We start from the raw sequence: 17,376 nt of genomic DNA, 5'->3' as shown, positions 1-17,376 counted from the left end.
TTATTCCCTAGATTTATTTGTTCAATATTCTTCTTGCATTTGATCGCAGTATTAAAAGTTCATAGAATTGTAGGTTGTTGTGATGTCAATCCTTCTTTTTAGAAATTCATGCAATATTCAAGTAGGCGACAAGAAATCAATCTTTTATTCTATTTCCAATGAATCTATAAAAGTGTACACCTGCACAAAATTTCTAGGAACTTTCGATCGCAGATGTGATCCGATTGTAGAGTGTCCCGATAAATCCGCGAACAAGACGAATCGTTAAAAAGCAAGAGAAAGGGGGGACTGGGACTGTAGGAAGTAACGTTAAGTGTACCGCAATCAATCTTACCTCGTACGCGAGCCTGTGGATTAATGTACTTTCAAATTTCATTAATTTCTCGGGGCATAATGAGCCGGCCGGCGAACGAATAACTTTCCTTAACGCCGCGCGATAATGCCGCCGCGGCTCCGCGTCGTAATTGCATCAATTCCTTGGTAATTCGCACAATTATCCTTTCTGATTTTCCGGCCGGTGCGGCCACTAACTGCTCCTCAGCACGCTTCCAATTAATCACGCGCGGCCTTCGCCGATCCGCGGGTAATTCGAGCACGATTAATCGGGTTGTCTCCGCGGAAATTGTCTCCGGGTACAATCACTATTTATTCCCCGTCGGTCCACCCAAAAATTGCGCTCCTTTCATCCAGAAAGTTATCCCAATCTTTACGAGCCTGGACTATGTAGTGGAGCGATGAAAATTTGAAATTGGCCAAATGAAAGGTACAAAAAAATGAGACATCAAAGCACGAAGCACGAAGCACAGAAGACACAGAATCCAAATCTCAAGAATAAAGACCACTTTACCAACTCACCTTCTTTTTGCTTTCATTTAATTCAAACTACCAAAATTTATATAAGATTCTTATATAATAAGAGAAAATAAATTGTGTTAACCCTCGCAAGGTTAGGTCTAATAACACATATAATAAATAGTAAGGTGGGGTCTCTTAGACCCCGGCAAATGAATTTTATAAATAGTCTCGTTTTTAATAAATTTGGGATAAAGAATAACACAGGATAAAAAGTAAACAAACAGATTTAATTTTATGAGACCCCACATTACCTTGCAAAGGTTAATTACGAGGAAACAAAATTTTTTTATTGACTGCTAAAGCGTGATATCTCTCCTACCCTAATTACTAAAATTGCACTGATGGCTTGTTGGTCAGGTTTGAACAAGCGAGACACGGTGTACACCGAGGTGACGTATGCAAGTAAGAACGGAAGAGCAGAGAGTTAATAGAGGAAAAATGCTGCCACTGAAAGGAATGGCGGAATTAAAGCGGTCGGGGTAGAGGTAACGGCGCGGCGCGGCGTCGCGGCGCTCTGGAACGCCGCAGGTAAAAGTGCTTTGTTAGGGGGAGTAATTTCGATCGCGTGACAACGGCAGAGCAGCGGTGGGAGAGGAAGGAGGCACGGGCAATTACGTGTAATTTCATACCCATTTATTGCGAGGATAGCTCGTTTTTCGACTGCTTTTCGAGCCTCGCTAACGGCGATCCGCCAAATCAATAGAACTCGAAACGAGTCGGTTACCTATATCGAATTAATCGATCACTCGTATCGTTCACGATCAATTTCGATCCGGCAGCGTTGCCATTCTGAACAGGAATACCAAATCGATGGTGAACGCATCGCGTCGCCTGTACGCGTACAGGCCAGCCATTTTACAATTATTTAAACATTCATTTCTCAACTGGCACAGCAATTGCATCTACAATCTTTTTAGGGCTTCTCTTATCACAGAAATCAATTTCGTAAATGGTTTGCTTGGGACTTTCTAAAAAGTTTAGAAAGGAAGAAAATAGCTTCCTTTAGAAACGAAGAAAATAGCTTCGTTACTTGACAATGAGCCTGCAATGACAATTGAAAAAGTTTATTTTGCTTTGATGGATGTACGAAGACTTCTTGCCTGAATGTAGAAAAGAGTGGCTGTGAATTTCCGAGGGGGCACATAATGAAGTGAATTTTGATGGAGGTCAAACGGTGAAATAGTAGTTTTGCGAGCAAGGTTCTCAAGTCGATACACGGCATAACACCGATCGCTAATCGCCCAATCACGGGTAACATCGGGCTGCACGAACGCCTCGGCTTCCTGTGTCTCCGCCAACCCACGTTTAATCCCTCTGTCTGTGCCTGTATGATGTGTCTCATTGGATTCGTCTAGGTATGGAGACCCGTCTGCTATCGATCACGAAACGTTTCGGTATCCGAGCGGCAAAATAGCTTCCCCGACGCCCGGTGTACGATTGATCGACGACACCTGTGCGCCAATTACCACTCGTAGGCTTTGATCCAACGGTAATTCGGTTAAATCGGCGCGGCTCTCGCTTGTTCCCGATCACCTTGCTCCGTTTACGATTCTTCCCGGTTTCCTTCTCATTTTTACCACCATTCGAAATGTACTCGCAAAATTCTCAATCACTGTATATCTTGTACACCGATAGACGTGCTTGTCAAACCGAGTTAACCCTTATGCCAAGAAGCTGATACCCGAGTACCTACCATCAATTTCTTTTCAACCTCTTTATCATTTTTCTTGACAAATAGCAACATTATTATATTCGATGATCATAGAATTTACGAAGCAAATGCAATAGCATCGAATATTGTAGACAGTTTAAATCAGGAATAAAGCAAAGAGTTGAATTTCCATCCGCATTAGCAGCATTGCGGGTTATCCAGAATTTTTGACCCCAAAATCAACTGTCATTATCCGCGCTTTATTTCCGTCATATTCGAGTTTGATGTCGTCAATCTTTTGCGACAGCGAGAAGATTATCTTGGCTACCGCAAATGGAAAATCAATTTCAGAGTTCGAGTATACCGATTTTCTGATAACCTCTTCCGTGAAAAAAAATAATCTCTTTAGTCCGAATGGACAAACTACATATATCGAATATCTCTCTGAAAAATATTTCGAGTTCTACTTCAATAAAAAGAAAACCAATAATATCTGGATGTAAAAATTTTTGTAATATAACCGAATTTAACATTGACTCTTCAAGCTCTTGACCGATAACAACGCGAAATTTGAGGTGGAAAATATAGATTCCTGATTCAGGGACAGTTTCTATGTAAAATAAAATTTTCGTTTCTTTTTTAACACGAGACTTACGGATCACTGAAATTGATTGTTTTGCATTACTTTATAAAGATAACAAGAATGCATTTATCCAAATTTTTAGCTATTCTATCTTATAATATGCAACCGAAGAAATGAATTGTATGCATCTTAGAATCCCAAAAGGATCGTAAATTAAAAATATTAGAACCCGTCGTTCTGTCAGAATCCGTAAAACTTGTGAATAATTTTTTCAAGTTGAGAATAGAGTATCAAAATAGAAAATCTGTTTGTAGCCTTTCTCTGTTCCGGTGTCTGTAGTACGAGTGAAAACCTAGAAGCAGCGTTGTAACAAAGACTCCTCCTGCTGTTAGCTGGTGAAAATGTACTCCCCACGGAGGCAGGAATGATTCTCAAGTGGAAACTAGGCATTATCATTGAAGATCTGTGCTGGATCGAGACGTGCTCAGACTGTCGTAGACAGAGAGCAGGTCGAGTCCGGCTCAGAAATGCGTGTACGCGAGAATTCGTGTTCGTGCTTGCGCAACGTCGATGGAGAGATTGTAATAAGCATCGCATGCCTGGGAACAATTAAATTATTAGTAGGTACATTGTGCACGGCGGGGTGTTTTATTGCGTGGCGTTCTACCCCGGCCTGCTTTCCAGGCTTCGCTCCCTGCGGGCTCGCCAACAATTCTCCGAGGGCGCAAAGATTTCTCGGGATGAAACCACGGCCTTCCTCAAGCTTCTGAAACTCATAACACCACGGTACCAAAATCAAAATCGAACCTTTCGACAAGCAACAATTTTCTAAAATTAATCAAATGCTAATTTTCATATTGTCTAACACAATTTTTAACTTCTCGACACTGCTTGCGAAGGCAAACAAGTTTTGTGTCAGTTGCTTTGAAATTCTTTGTGAACATTTATACGAGCATAAACTTCCACTAGCCGCTAATTATACTGACAAACGAGCATTCGGTCATTGCGCAAACTTATGCAAAGTATTTACAAATCATTTTTTAATAGGAAAACCGGATTTTCCTTGAAATGCCTGATGAGCACTCGAAGGAGATTGAAAGAACAACAAGAAAGTAGTCGAAGGATGATCGCACGGATAGAAGAGGTGCTCGTAGAACGTGATCTCTCGATTCTCGATTGGCGAGAGTAGGGTATCAGGTTCGTCGATTATTCACGTACCGGTGTCGAATTATTAAATTGTCAAAGCTACGGCAAGAACGTGATCGGGGAAGAAGAGAGAACGAGAGGGCGAGAGAAAGAATGAGAGAGAGAAAGCGGAGGAGGAAGAGGGAGAGCAGCATGTCTTAAGAACGCTCGACGAAAGGCTCTTAAGCTGTCATCAAGTTCTTGCAACGGGGATAAAATTTCCTTCTAAATGGGTCAGCGTTCTAGCAATCATCTCGAGCTGGTTAATTGGAACTGTATCGAAGTTAGAAATTATCAAATCGAGTAAGGCCGACTTGCTCGTGCTCGACGAAATCAAATGAACCACTGGCTGACGTTTAATCTAACCGAATATGTACACCAAAGATTGAACCAAGGAAAGATATGCGTCGGCTTCTAATTATATCACAATAACTGAATTCTCACTTGGCAAAAGTTTTAAGTAACAAATTTTGCACAAATAAAGGAAAAATAATCCGGGCCAGAACATGAGCCGAAGAGCTAAATATAAAATTGTTCGATGTTACCAGAGGATAATAATCTTGAGCAGTCTCGGTGACGGCATATGACCGCAAAGGATTAACTTCGCGCGATCTAATTTTCGTTAAATAAATTCCTGGAGATAATACATTTTTGAGTGACTCGGAAGATATCCTTAATAAATGAACGCTTTGACGTTCAATTTTCTTTCACAGTGCAACTCGCATCAGTTCATTTTTCAGCCGGCAAGTCAGCACTCGGTAACTTCCATCGCGACGACGCGACGTTGTAATGGCTTTACATCGAGTCTCGGTATAATCCGGTGTAAAACAATTTGAACTTTAATCTCGGCGCTTTCAATTTTCCCCACGTTCTCGTTAGGGCGACATATTCCTTCCCGAGGGTCTGAGAAAAAGAGCCTCGGAAAAAGAACGGGCCAACAACGGTGTGCCGTGACACGCGGGGACACGCGTGTGTTCGCCCGCGTTCTTTGCCGCCGCCACCGGGATTATAATTCGCGGCGTCGCGTCGCCTTCATTATAATAGTAATCAACGCGGGCCGCCCCTCGTTATCGTTACTACTTAATAATTTAATTGTTCGGTGGCGTGCAGCCTTTATTGGGATATCTACGGCTGCATCGTGCGACGACGGTCGATCGCCGTTGTGTGGGTTCGCTCGTGGCCGCGCGACCGCTGTTTTATAAACGGGCTCTCCGCAGGAAGCCTCCGAGGTGCCACGGAAAAATTCAATTCGAGCAAACATCTCTAAACAGACGATAACAATACCGTCTGCCTCGTGGTTCCGGAATTTTCGCGCTGCCAATAGAGACAAAGTGGATTTCACTCTCCACGAGTCACTCGTTTCTCTTCGTATTTATCCAAGATTATTTCGTTTTCTTCAACATTTATTTGTAACCAACAAAATTTCTTTGCTGTGATTTTGCAGTTATTCGATTACTGAATTTTTACGCTGTCAATAGAGGCAAAGCGGATTTAACCCTCTGTGACGCTGTGCAACTTTCAAGCCACTCGTTCTTTATTTCATTTTGTTCAACAATTCTTTACTGCGACTTTGCAAATCTTCGAGCACTATAAATAATAACATCAGTGAATGAGTCCCACAAATTACTAATACCAATGATTCGATCGATTTGAAAAGTGAAAGAATGAGTCTCCAATTATGATGACCAGCGTCGAGAGAAACAAGTAGCATCTATTTTACAAACAATAGCACTTAGCTGCTGAAAATAAAATATTTTCCAACTGGGGCCGAGACCGACACGTGTAGAATAATAGAAGAGCACGGTGTGCTAAATAATTATGCGAACAAACCTGGCGAGGATAGAAACTGCATTTCTGGCACTGTTAAATTACAAAAAACCAGCAGAGATTGCACGATATCGATTAAACATCAGGTTCCTCCATAAAACCGATAGATATCCTAATACTTGTGGACGGGGGGTGTATATCCGTCGGTATAATAAAAACACTGGTTGAATGCGGGGGTGAGTGGGGGTGACGGGGGCGGATAGGGGGTGGAAACACTTCTCGTGGATCGATACGTGCGTCAGATTAAAGAGCGCGACAGGTGACAGTGGCTTTTACGAAGAAATTTCCGTCGAAACTTTGTGCCGCGCAAAGTGGCCATTGCGTTTCGTTCCGGAGATAAAAACCACAGAGAAAGAAGGGGGTGGGACGAGCAGAAGAAGTCCAGAGACAGGAGAAAATAAAAATCGAATAGAACGAGAGCAAGAGAGAGAGAGAGAGAGAGAGAGAGAGAGAGAGAGAATGAATGAATGAGAGAAAAGGAGATAGAGAGAGAGAGGACACGACGGCGAGACGCACCGGTGACGGTCCACGAGAAGACAAATTCTGTAATCCTCTTTGGTCGGCGAGCTAAGCCCTCTGTGTGACGGCGCATACCCTCTTCTTTCTCTTATTTCCTCCTCTCGTTTTGCCTTTCCTTGTTCCTCCCTGTCCTCCCACGCCGATCAAGGAAATTAAGTTTCGAATCGACAGCCGTGCTTAAATATAAACGACCGAGCAACATCGAACAACGCAACGTCGCACAGTGCGTCGGCCAAGAAGGCAAAAATCAAAAAATCAATATTTTTAAAATGTATATCTGTTTACATGAATCTATTTTAAAAATACCATTTATTCATGAACATTCGCCAGAAAAATAAAACTGAATATCGATTAAAACAGAACATGTTTCTTCCGTCATAATCCGACACGTCAATTTTTGTTGTGTTATAACCTCAAGTACGCGCATAAAGGGAAAACATTATACAACGTATTGCAAAGCGAAAAATTGAATAATTTGCGATGGATGCATTTAGTTCAAGGTGTGTACTAGTTATTTTGGCTCCCTAGTGGTTTTTACAATTATTATTTATCGTATTTTATTTATTCAAAGTGATCCGTTCGTTAAAACGCGAAATCGAAAATTCTAATAACTTTAACTAAGCTTTTCGTAAAAAAGGTAAAACATGTCTTGTGATTTTTGCTAGAAAATATTCGTGGGACTATTCTTTACCGAATTCTATAAAAATTTTCTGCCCAAGCTTGCCCCCCTAATTTTTAAAAATATTTATTTAGGAAGACACCCAGAAACCACGTACGCACAGATTTTCGAGAAATGGTTATTATTATGATTATTATTTATTATAAAATCGTACGAAAATAAACACGTTACTAAACAGTCAATTTTGACTTTTGAGTTTTGTTTTACTTGCAGTAATAGGTACGTATAATCAATACCACTATAGACGGTACGCCAACTTTGGATGTTTTCATCTTGACAACGGTTTATACAAAAATAATGTTTTTGTAGTGTTTTGAAAATGTCTTAACCTCACCTATTAGAATGCATAATCAAAAATGTACATTGCCGTATGAAATTTTAAAAGTGACCTTCATAGAGCTTCTCAAGGTTACAACAATACCAAACAAATACAATCATCATATACTCCTCCTTATACCCTATAACTTTTATTTGAAACATTTTTTTATATGACTTATAATTTTTAAGATATGGAATTTTGTCCAAAAAACGGGCATTCCGACGCACTATGCGTCGCGGAGAGGAAACAGGAATTTATTGGCCATTGGGTGCGAGAATTGGATCATGCTCGCCGATAAAATATAGCCTCGTGCTCTATTGTCTCCACAGATCCACATCGTTTCGTGCGGAGATTAGGTATCGGAAATGAAATTCCAAGTTTCTTTTACACTTGTTTACATGTGCCTAGACTGATTAAATTTATATGCAAATAATATCATTTCTACTAACTATCCTGAATTTTTATTGCTTGATCGTCTTTGATATGTCTTCAACAATCGTCGAAGCTATTCCTTATTGTCTTGTACACATTAAATGCATTTTAGAGTGAATCGATTAATTTTCATAAAAATTAATCTTTGTAAAAAGCATTTAAGCTCCCCACAATTCCACGGAATGAGAACTGTAATATTTTCTTGAATTACAATCACTTACATCTTCTGGTGAGAGTCTTTCAACTCGAAAAAGGTTTGAATAAAATTAAAAACCTGGTTTCCATTCTCCTGTTTCACGTGGTCGAGAAGTAAAAAGTAAATGATAATGACTCTTTCACAGTAGGCACTTACGAGTCTTCATCTACCTCCAAGATTATTCTAGAAAACCCTGATTGAAGAGACCGAGATCAAAATACAGGGTGCACACTAGTAACAGTATGCTCCCCGAAAAATTAAAATAACGATCTCCTCTGATACATAAAGAAATTTACATTAATGATAAGTTCGTGGAAGCTGGAAAACTGTCAGTAACGAGCCTCATTCAATTATCGAATGTCTAGGTGGAACTCGTTCGGTCTGGCAAATTCTCGTGGCTCAATCATTATGTACCCGTTGATCGGATGTCAGACAGTTAATTCGCCGTTCGCAGAAATCAAATTCGGTCAACTGGTTAGCCGCGCATGCATTAAACAGATCGTGGCCGAAGGAACAGACAAGTGGACGAAACAGGTGACGACAGTCGACGGTTATAAATAAGTTTAATGGTAATCGAAACACGGTACCTCATTAAACGAGTCTACGCTCGGGAACATGTATGCGTAATTATTTCGGGAGGAATTAGCGAATTAATCATCACGAATCGATCCGTGAAATATCAATATTAATTTCCAGATAGGCGCTCCGTCGCTTCAATTAAGCCTTAATCGGGAGAGCAATCTTTTCGAAGCATAGAACGTTGCTCTTTCTTGCCAGGTGCGGTGGGTCCTTGATAATATCGTGTTTGAAATTATAATTTTTCTGCGAACTACAAAGCAGAGAATTGGATTATGATAATTCTCGTTTCATTGGGAGATGCGTTGTGTGGCTACCTGGAATTGATTGCACAAACTATGTATAATTTTTCGCGAATATTTCATGAAAATTTTCAAAATGTTGGTATACTAGGGACAATAGTTACGTGGGTGAATAAGAGAACAAAGTTGCTTCTGAAAGTTGTCGGTTTGAAGGGTCACCGCGCCGGGACTTGGATTTCACGTCTCACTGGCGTAAACGTCCGCCGAAAGCGGTTCAATTTCGGGAAAACAGATTGTCGCCGGTATTTCGCGTCCACGGAGGGAAACCGATGGTATCGTAACGCAACAGTGTAAACGGTCGTAGCCCATTCGAGCTACTTAAGAGATTGACACGGGAAGATAGTAGAATGGACGAAGTGGCCGGGAGAGGAATCGTAGCCTTCTGGATCGAGCACCGGCTCTAATGGGCCAACACTGATCGTTGATAAATTTCAAAACACCATGGGGCCCCCTTTTGATTCTCCCCCCGCGGCATTAAGCCGGTCAAAGAATCGATTATGCTCGATAATGAAATCGTGTTAATGCTCGTGACCAAGGATCTTCTCGTTCCTCGTCGATTCTTGTCGGGCGAAATTTCTAAAAATAAACACGGGAACCTAATTTCCAATTAAGACGGTTGATCGGACATCTGTAGCATGTCTGGGGAACAAATATCCAAATTGGTCTCAATCGAGATCTAAGAAAAAATGTTTTTTTTTAAATGTGTTAAAAATTGGAATTTTAATTTTCCTGGGTAAAGTATTGAGCTTTCTGTTTTCTATGACCGTTATCGGGTGCGGTTAACGAGCTTTGCTTGCGAGGCTAACATTGTCAAGTCGGGAGGCGTTGCAGTGTTCCCCGCCATTAACACCGATTTCCAATTACACCGTGAAAACTTTCACTTTGCGACACGGTGTCGCCTGTAATCCACGAAAACTCGAGCCACTTGGAGCGATACACTCGGTGATCTCGATATAACGCAACAGCGACGGCGCACCACCACTCTGCACCTGCCCCGTAGAATTTAATCACGATGGTTACTCTGTCCGACCGAAACCAATTATTGCGCAGACGTACTCACACACCCGAAGCCCGCTTACACCGCCCAGTTATGCGGACGTTCTATATGCACCTACACAAACCGCCATAACCCGCTACGAATATAATATACCCACATTAATTTTACTCCGAACGCATGCAATTCCCCGCGTTTATTCGCGCCGAAACGCTCCGTAATTGTTGACGCTTTCTTACCGCCGCGCCGCGCCGTTCCCGCGTTTGCTCGTCGAAAATTGTCACATTTCTTTCTCCAAGTTGCAGAAAAAATTTCACATTTTACACTAGCCCTTCGGACTATCCTTTGATGGCTTATGCCGCTGTACATTAATCCAGCTTCAATTTTCTAGCAATTTTAGCGAGACTAGTTTTACTCCGAAAATGTGTAATGTGTATTTGCGTTCTGACAGCTATACTTTTAAATATCCCATCGATACGGTGACATATCTCTGTACGATTCTAACAATCTCAGTCGACGAAATAGGTGAACTGTGAAATAGACCTCTTTGAATGTAGCACAGTTAAAATAGTGCTTGTAACATCAGAATATTTAGTAGCTGAAAGGACATGACTGTTAGAGAAAGAGGAACCAAATAGTTTCCTCTGTGAAGTATTTTAACTGGACTGAGGATGTTCATTGAATGGGTCTCTGAAGATGAGAATAGAATATTATTTTCGTTTCGGAGTGTTTCGATATACTCGTATTTAAGTTAGAAGTGAATGAACAGGGAAAATAGAAGACGTTCGAACATTTTCGGATACGTTGCGTTGCTTGGAATATCAGTAGCGTTTATAAACGGTAACAATTTCGTGGCCGTTTCGAATACAGACTTCCGCCCCAATTGGCATCGTGCGCGATGATAGACGCGCGTCAGAAATTGAATTACTACGAGAAACCTTTACCCGGAAATAGCGGAGTTCGTGTCAGCAACTCGATCTCGCGTAATTGATCAAAAAGTTATGCTGCTCGAATAAACGATCAGCCATTCGAAACTGGAACTCGTTTCCATGTCTTTCCGACTGTTCCTCGGAATACGTTTGATCAAACGTTTAATAAACCAAATAACATCTGTCTCGCGTAGTGCAGGTTACAAATCTTTTTAGAAAACTATGGACGGATCACATTTATTCTTTTATAAACTAGTTATTCTAGAAATATGAACAGTATTCTCTGCGCAAATGGGAGCTATAGTATTCAGAGGACATTGAAAATTGGGGCCTATGCAAAAACAATAAGGTTGAAGCGAATTAGTGCACGGCTTGATAATAGAAAGGGTTGTGCTGACTTTGAAGACCACTGGCCCAATTATTGTTGAAGGATAAGAATCGGTTGGCTCCGAGGATGCTGACGCCGCGCCGCGCCGCGCCGGAGACGTCCCTTTGAATGGAAGACGATCGTTCGAGCCCGAAACAGAAGTTCGTTTCTGTGTGCCGAGGGGGCTGAGAACACCCTGAGGAATAAGGGTGCGGAACCGTGTCTGGTAGCGTGGGTGCGCTTAAACCGGAGGAGGCGAAGGAGCGTACCCCGGAGCGAAGGAGGACGACGGTGTTGGCACTCTCGGGGGCCATTATTGATTGTTGTTGATAATTAGCCGGTACAGGCGCGTCAATCACGAGGCAAGGCGAGGTTATTAGGCTGTTGGTTAGCACCGGGCCGATACCGCACACAGGCACAGCACAGGATACGTGCTCGTTGCGCAGCTGTCCGTGTGTGCTCGGGAACGCCGCCGCCATTGAGCCACCCGATTACCCCCCACAATTCGATCTAATGCGCTACGCTGCGACGCGAGAGAAGGTTAATTATGCAGTTAATGAGAGCCTGAATATATATACCCTACGGGGTGTCGGGATCCATCCGAGAAAAGAGAATCATTCGCCGCTCCGACGGATTTGATTGTTGGATTTGGTTATGGATCGCCAGCGCCGGAAAACGATCTTTCATTATCCTTCCGCTTCGAATCAACCGCGGTACATTCACATTTTACAAGCTGATAAAACGATTCGTATACACCGTGTCCCTCGAATTCTGCCCACGTGAACACTCGAAACAAGACGTATCTAAATTCGAAATGACTTCGTCGTAGCTAATGTTTCTTTTATCGATTTTCGAGTACATATTAATACGAATCTTTCCGTAAACGAAAATTAGCCTATCATAAAGTGCGTTCTTCAAGCTCCAATTTAAGCCTTTGTAAGTCCAGAAATTTCCACGGAGACACATTATAAAATCGACTCGAAGTTACCTCGTTTCAATTAGAATTTTGAACATGATTTTAATCTGACACGTCAAATGTTCGAAAATTTCAAACTTGTTCAAACGTAATAGTTATCGAGACCAAAATACTGTGTTCGAATGGTCGCGTTTGTCTTGTCGGCTACTGCAGCCTGTAAAATCGTTTACTTATTACGTGCCGCGCGTTTTACAGGGATGTTAATAAATTATTATCTGTAGGACGGTCAAAGGAAGTGTTTATTAGCTGCGATACTGGGGCGAACGATCGCCAATTGCTTCGCGCCACCCCGCAAAATCAATTTCTTCCCCGCTTACGGTGTTCATGTTCTTGGACACTGTAATCAGAACGGATAATGGGAAGGTGGCGTAATTTACATGGAGAATGGCCATGTAATAGTTGGTGGGAAATACGAGTTACTTACGTGGTCGCCTGCTGAAATTCACGCGTATGACGACAGCGAAATGTTGCGACGAGCTGTTCATCGATACCCGATGAAATCTGCGAAAACATTAAACAATTGTATTCAACTAGCACGGTATCCTCCGACATCGATCGTATAAGATACGATGCTGGAAATTGCTTCATTTTGTCGGACAGAACCGAGTCGTTTAATTGTCTCGGCGGATTCGCGACACACCACGCGAAACAACCGAAACCAAAGCGTTCCCTTTTTGCAGGCCACCGCTCAATTTCCTTGGCGTGACACTGAACATCGATCAAATGCTGTTGAAACAAAAAATCCACCGACATTCGGAGCGGCTCGCGGGGAGCTTGCGAAATTAAACATTTTTGGAGGCGCTTGAGAAAATGTGAAAAATTAACTCTGCTATGGTACACTACATCTTTCGCATGCTTAGAGCGTGTACAAATGTTCAAATATTTATCTAAATACTTTGAAAGATGTGGTCCAAACTTTCGAACGGAGCTGACAAGCTGAGAGAGACGATAGTGACGTTCGTTAAAAACAACGACACATGTCGCAATTGGGAACCTTCGTCGTTTCTAATTTCGTGTTCATTTCAAAATATACAATGGGGTTTATAAATGGATTGCGACTAACTTAAGATATTGTAGATAGATACTAGCAAAGATACCCCGTCAATTAATAAAATGATAGATCGCTGTCGCGTCGCCCTTTTTCTCTACGACCGAATTGATGTCATCTGTTTCCGAAACATCGCCAGAAATGTATACATAATGTATATTTTTATGCACATCGGCTTTTAAACTTGTGCCGTTTCCACTATCACACGTCGCGTCGCTGGCCGACAGGAAATCGTGAAAAACCAAGGCTGTAGTATATTTAGTGACACGCACTTCCATTCCATGACGGAATCGATAATTAATTATTCGCGTAAGACTCGTTAATGTTCTGTTAACTGCAATTTGTTGCGTGGATCAATTACAGCCCCAGCTACAGCTACTGCATTATGCAGCGTATAATGACGGAAATAATTACAAACCCCGGTGTAAATCAATAATCGTCAAAGAGGTCCACGATGTTGCGTTAAAAATTGAATGACCCGCGCGAACGGAACGCTAATAAAAACGTTTGCGCTGTACTCCCGGAGAATTTTCGCTGTGGAATTGCTGAAATGCTTTCGCGAATTCTTACCAATTTAGCCGGGCTATTTAAAACGGGCGCTCGCGATCCCGAATATTAATAAATAATGGTTTTCGATGGAAGTACGAGGTTGCAAATGTTTCCGACTGTTCTGTGCAATTTTTGCGCGGATTAAATTGGAAAATTTCTGTTACTGGCATTAATGTCTGCGTATATTACAAACGACACGCGGGCAGTGAAGAGATCCGGGGGGTGTCAGAAATTCAATATTTAATTGTTTTACTTATTCTCAATAAGACTAAAAGATTAATAGACAATATATTACATAGAATCTGGCACGAAATAATAGTCTGTTTACCAGTTTTGTTTATTTTCACAGTAAAATACGAGGAAATATAATATTTTCTAATATTAGAAATTTTTTAGGAAAACATTCAACAATTCTAATTCTTTTCTGATTAGGTATACTTCGTGGAATGTAAGTTGGTATCGCGACTGATCAAGACACGAATGAAAATAATTTTGAATAATAAAGAATGAGAAATAAATAATTGTAAATAAGATTCTTAAATTAATAAATGGTATTTCAATTAGTTGACCTCCTAATCAGGTTAATATAATAAATGATAAAATGAAAATTCAAAATAAGATTTTTCTTAGGAAATAAAATTTTCTTGAAGTTAAGTTATTATAATTTAGAAATGGTACACGAAAGTAAGATGAAATGCTTGCGCGTTCGTGGCAGTATCCTTGAAGGAGTTAATGCGTTAATTTTCAAATATCCTGGAAATGGTAATTTTTCGAAGTTTACGGTTAATTGTTGTGCATGGGACAAAGGGAAACTAGCGTGGAAAGTGTCGGAAGCGACGGAACAGGATAAATTGACGCGTTCGCGAAATCCAGCTTGCTTGCACGGCTGACGAGCGTTACAACACTTGTAATGGGTCGCATTATACGCGCATAATAGAGGTAATAGCTGGGACTGGATAAATCGATCACCATTACCGTAGCTATTAACCGTAACGACCGTTTCCGAGGAGACCTGACCACTCCCGTGGGTTCCAGGTGAGAACAGCTGCAACTCTACCGGCGGCGGCAGCGACGAGGAACTCGGGACAGGCTGCGGGGACGATTTAAACGGGAACGGCGGCAAGAAGAAGCATCGTCGAAACAGGACGACCTTCACCACCTACCAGCTGCACGAGCTCGAGAGGGCCTTCGAGAAGTCTCATTATCCGGACGTGTACTCCAGGGAAGAACTCGCCATGAAAGTCAATCTTCCGGAAGTGCGCGTCCAGGTAAGTCGTTCGCTACGATTCTACAGTTCCCAGACAAATATTACGCACTTCGTAAAGAACTTCATCAACCTCCTGTTCGCTTTCTATGTAGGCGGTACTTTATGCAGAAACTTTTTTCTGTCGGCTCCACTTTCGTCTCGGTTTAAACGTCTTCTATTCCTGTTCTTAATTATCATTTATTATTATTTGCTCCCTGTGACTTACATCCTTTTTCTATCGTTCTGTGTAGAAAAGAATGAAGCACACATTATTCTTGATGGTTGCTAGACAAAAAATATATTTCGTCGAGAAGATCTCATTAGGTAATAATTATTTATCGTTACAGTAAATACTAGAAAAACGTACAATCGCGATAATTGCGCGTTGATTTGCAGAGCGCCGATAAATTCATCCCGTAATCAAAGGTCGGTCGCGACAGATTATGTGGAGAATATGTAATTGTATAACGCAGTCGCGGTTAATCTACGTGGCATTTTGAAGCCGGTTCAAAGCGGCGTCAACGAAAATTCATACATTTTTAAATAATCGGCCAGGCGGCTGAGTCACGCGACAAACGAGAAATTAACTCGTTAGCCCTCACGACACCGCGATCGCATTACCGGGCAACAATGTAGAGCGGGAAGAAACGAGGAAACGGAAGAAAACGAGGAAAAAAGGACGAGCACAGGCACGGTGGCTTGTATCGAACCGTGTGCTCGACCAACCACCGACAAGCTTTATTAAAAAGCTTGGCGAGCCGCGGCGCTCTTTAAACTTCACTCACGAATTACGTTCTTTGACGTAGGCCCAGCCACTAATTTTCGCGAATCGAGTGCCGTTTTTTGCTATTAATCTCATGGACACTTTTCTCAGATTACCTGTCACTAATCTGAACATGTTTGTTCGCGAAGCAGTGAGCAACACATCGCTTCAGTTAACAATAAACCTACATTAAGAAATAGCTACTTGTTGAAAGTCTGATATAAAGGGTGAACCACGGAACGTGATCATTTTAGATTACTCTGGTATTAGCAGGCCGACCGAAAACTTTTTTTATCGAGTATAACACGATTTAGAAAGAGCTTCAAGCCTCGGATCCGTGCTGTCTCTTCGATGGTGTGCTCCTCCCTCTTCCCTCCCACCTTGGATTAGACTTAACTTCATAATTGACCTATTCTTGTGCAATCATCTCAAAGAACAGTAGTCTACACAAACCTTCACCACGAAATTACTAGCAGTTACCCCGATACTCAAATTTTTATCTTCAAATGTACCAAAGGCAGAGGATGTGCAATATATCATGCAATGATCGCAAACCCCATCGATTACGTGATATCAGCTCAATTTTTTTCTGTGAAGGCTTTGCAATCTTATCTTTAAAAAAAAATAAAGAGAATGCAAGCTTGCAGGCGGAGGAAATCAAAGTATCTTCGATCAACAAGGAATAATCGTTCCGTAGGATAATCAGCATGATTCCCAGCGATTCGTGACGTGATCGTTCGACCGATTTATTATCTCCGTTGCCTCCCCACCATTTTTCTCTCTCTTCGATGCTAGTATGTCGTGGGCGTGCACGCGCGCGCACAACTAGCGCGGTCCGGGGGTTAATGGTAGCGTTTCCGTGCAAACAATCGGAACAGCAATCGCCGCCTGACGCTGGCCCGACGTATTCAACTAAATTAAATTAATTATGTGCGTGACAGCGATAAAAGCACGCAGTCGCATGCGACGACGCATCGATTAGACTCCCGGGGCCACGAGAGCGTGTACGGTGCACACGCTGCGCCGTAGTTCGCCGCGGCCCGGATAATAACCTGCCTGCTCTCTCTCTCTCTCTCTCTCTGTCTCTCTCTGTCTCTCTCTCTCTTTCAGCCTGTACGAGCACCTGCTTTTTTGCCTGTCGAAGCGCGGAATTGATTTTTCACCGGGTTTTTACTTCACCCGTTCGATTGCCCGGCGACCGGGGAAAACCGTTGACAAATCGACCAGCATCGAGAGGCGATGTTATCGACACGTTAACGTGCCATCCACGGACCGCGAGATTCTATAAATCATTGGGAACCCCGATTCGACGATGCATCGACACTTCGGAGATCTATGATAAATAGTTTTGCTCGAGACAATTAAGGTAAACGTGTCTTA

General features: G+C 42.0%; 1 protein-coding gene across 4 annotated transcripts in view; it reads left to right on the top strand.

The window, feature by feature from the left end:
* The window catches only part of LOC143208655 (retina and anterior neural fold homeobox protein 2), a 50,897-nt gene that overhangs the window by 7,573 nt on the left and 25,948 nt on the right, over window positions 1-17,376 (top strand). For 3 of the 4 annotated variants that reach the window (XM_076423249.1, XM_076423250.1, XM_076423251.1), the window contains exon 2: window positions 15,023-15,255. The exons of the other annotated variant lie outside the window; for it this stretch is intronic. In XM_076423249.1, the coding sequence (XP_076279364.1) occupies window positions 15,023-15,255 (233 nt within the window). The remainder of the gene's footprint in view (window positions 1-15,022; window positions 15,256-17,376) is intronic. 4 annotated transcript variants of the gene reach the window in all.

This window comes from Lasioglossum baleicum, chromosome 5 (assembly GCF_051020765.1).
Source record: "Lasioglossum baleicum chromosome 5, iyLasBale1, whole genome shotgun sequence".
Classification (NCBI taxonomy): Eukaryota; Metazoa; Arthropoda; class Insecta; order Hymenoptera; family Halictidae; genus Lasioglossum; species Lasioglossum baleicum.
This window is presented reverse-complemented; position numbering and strand designations above follow the sequence as displayed.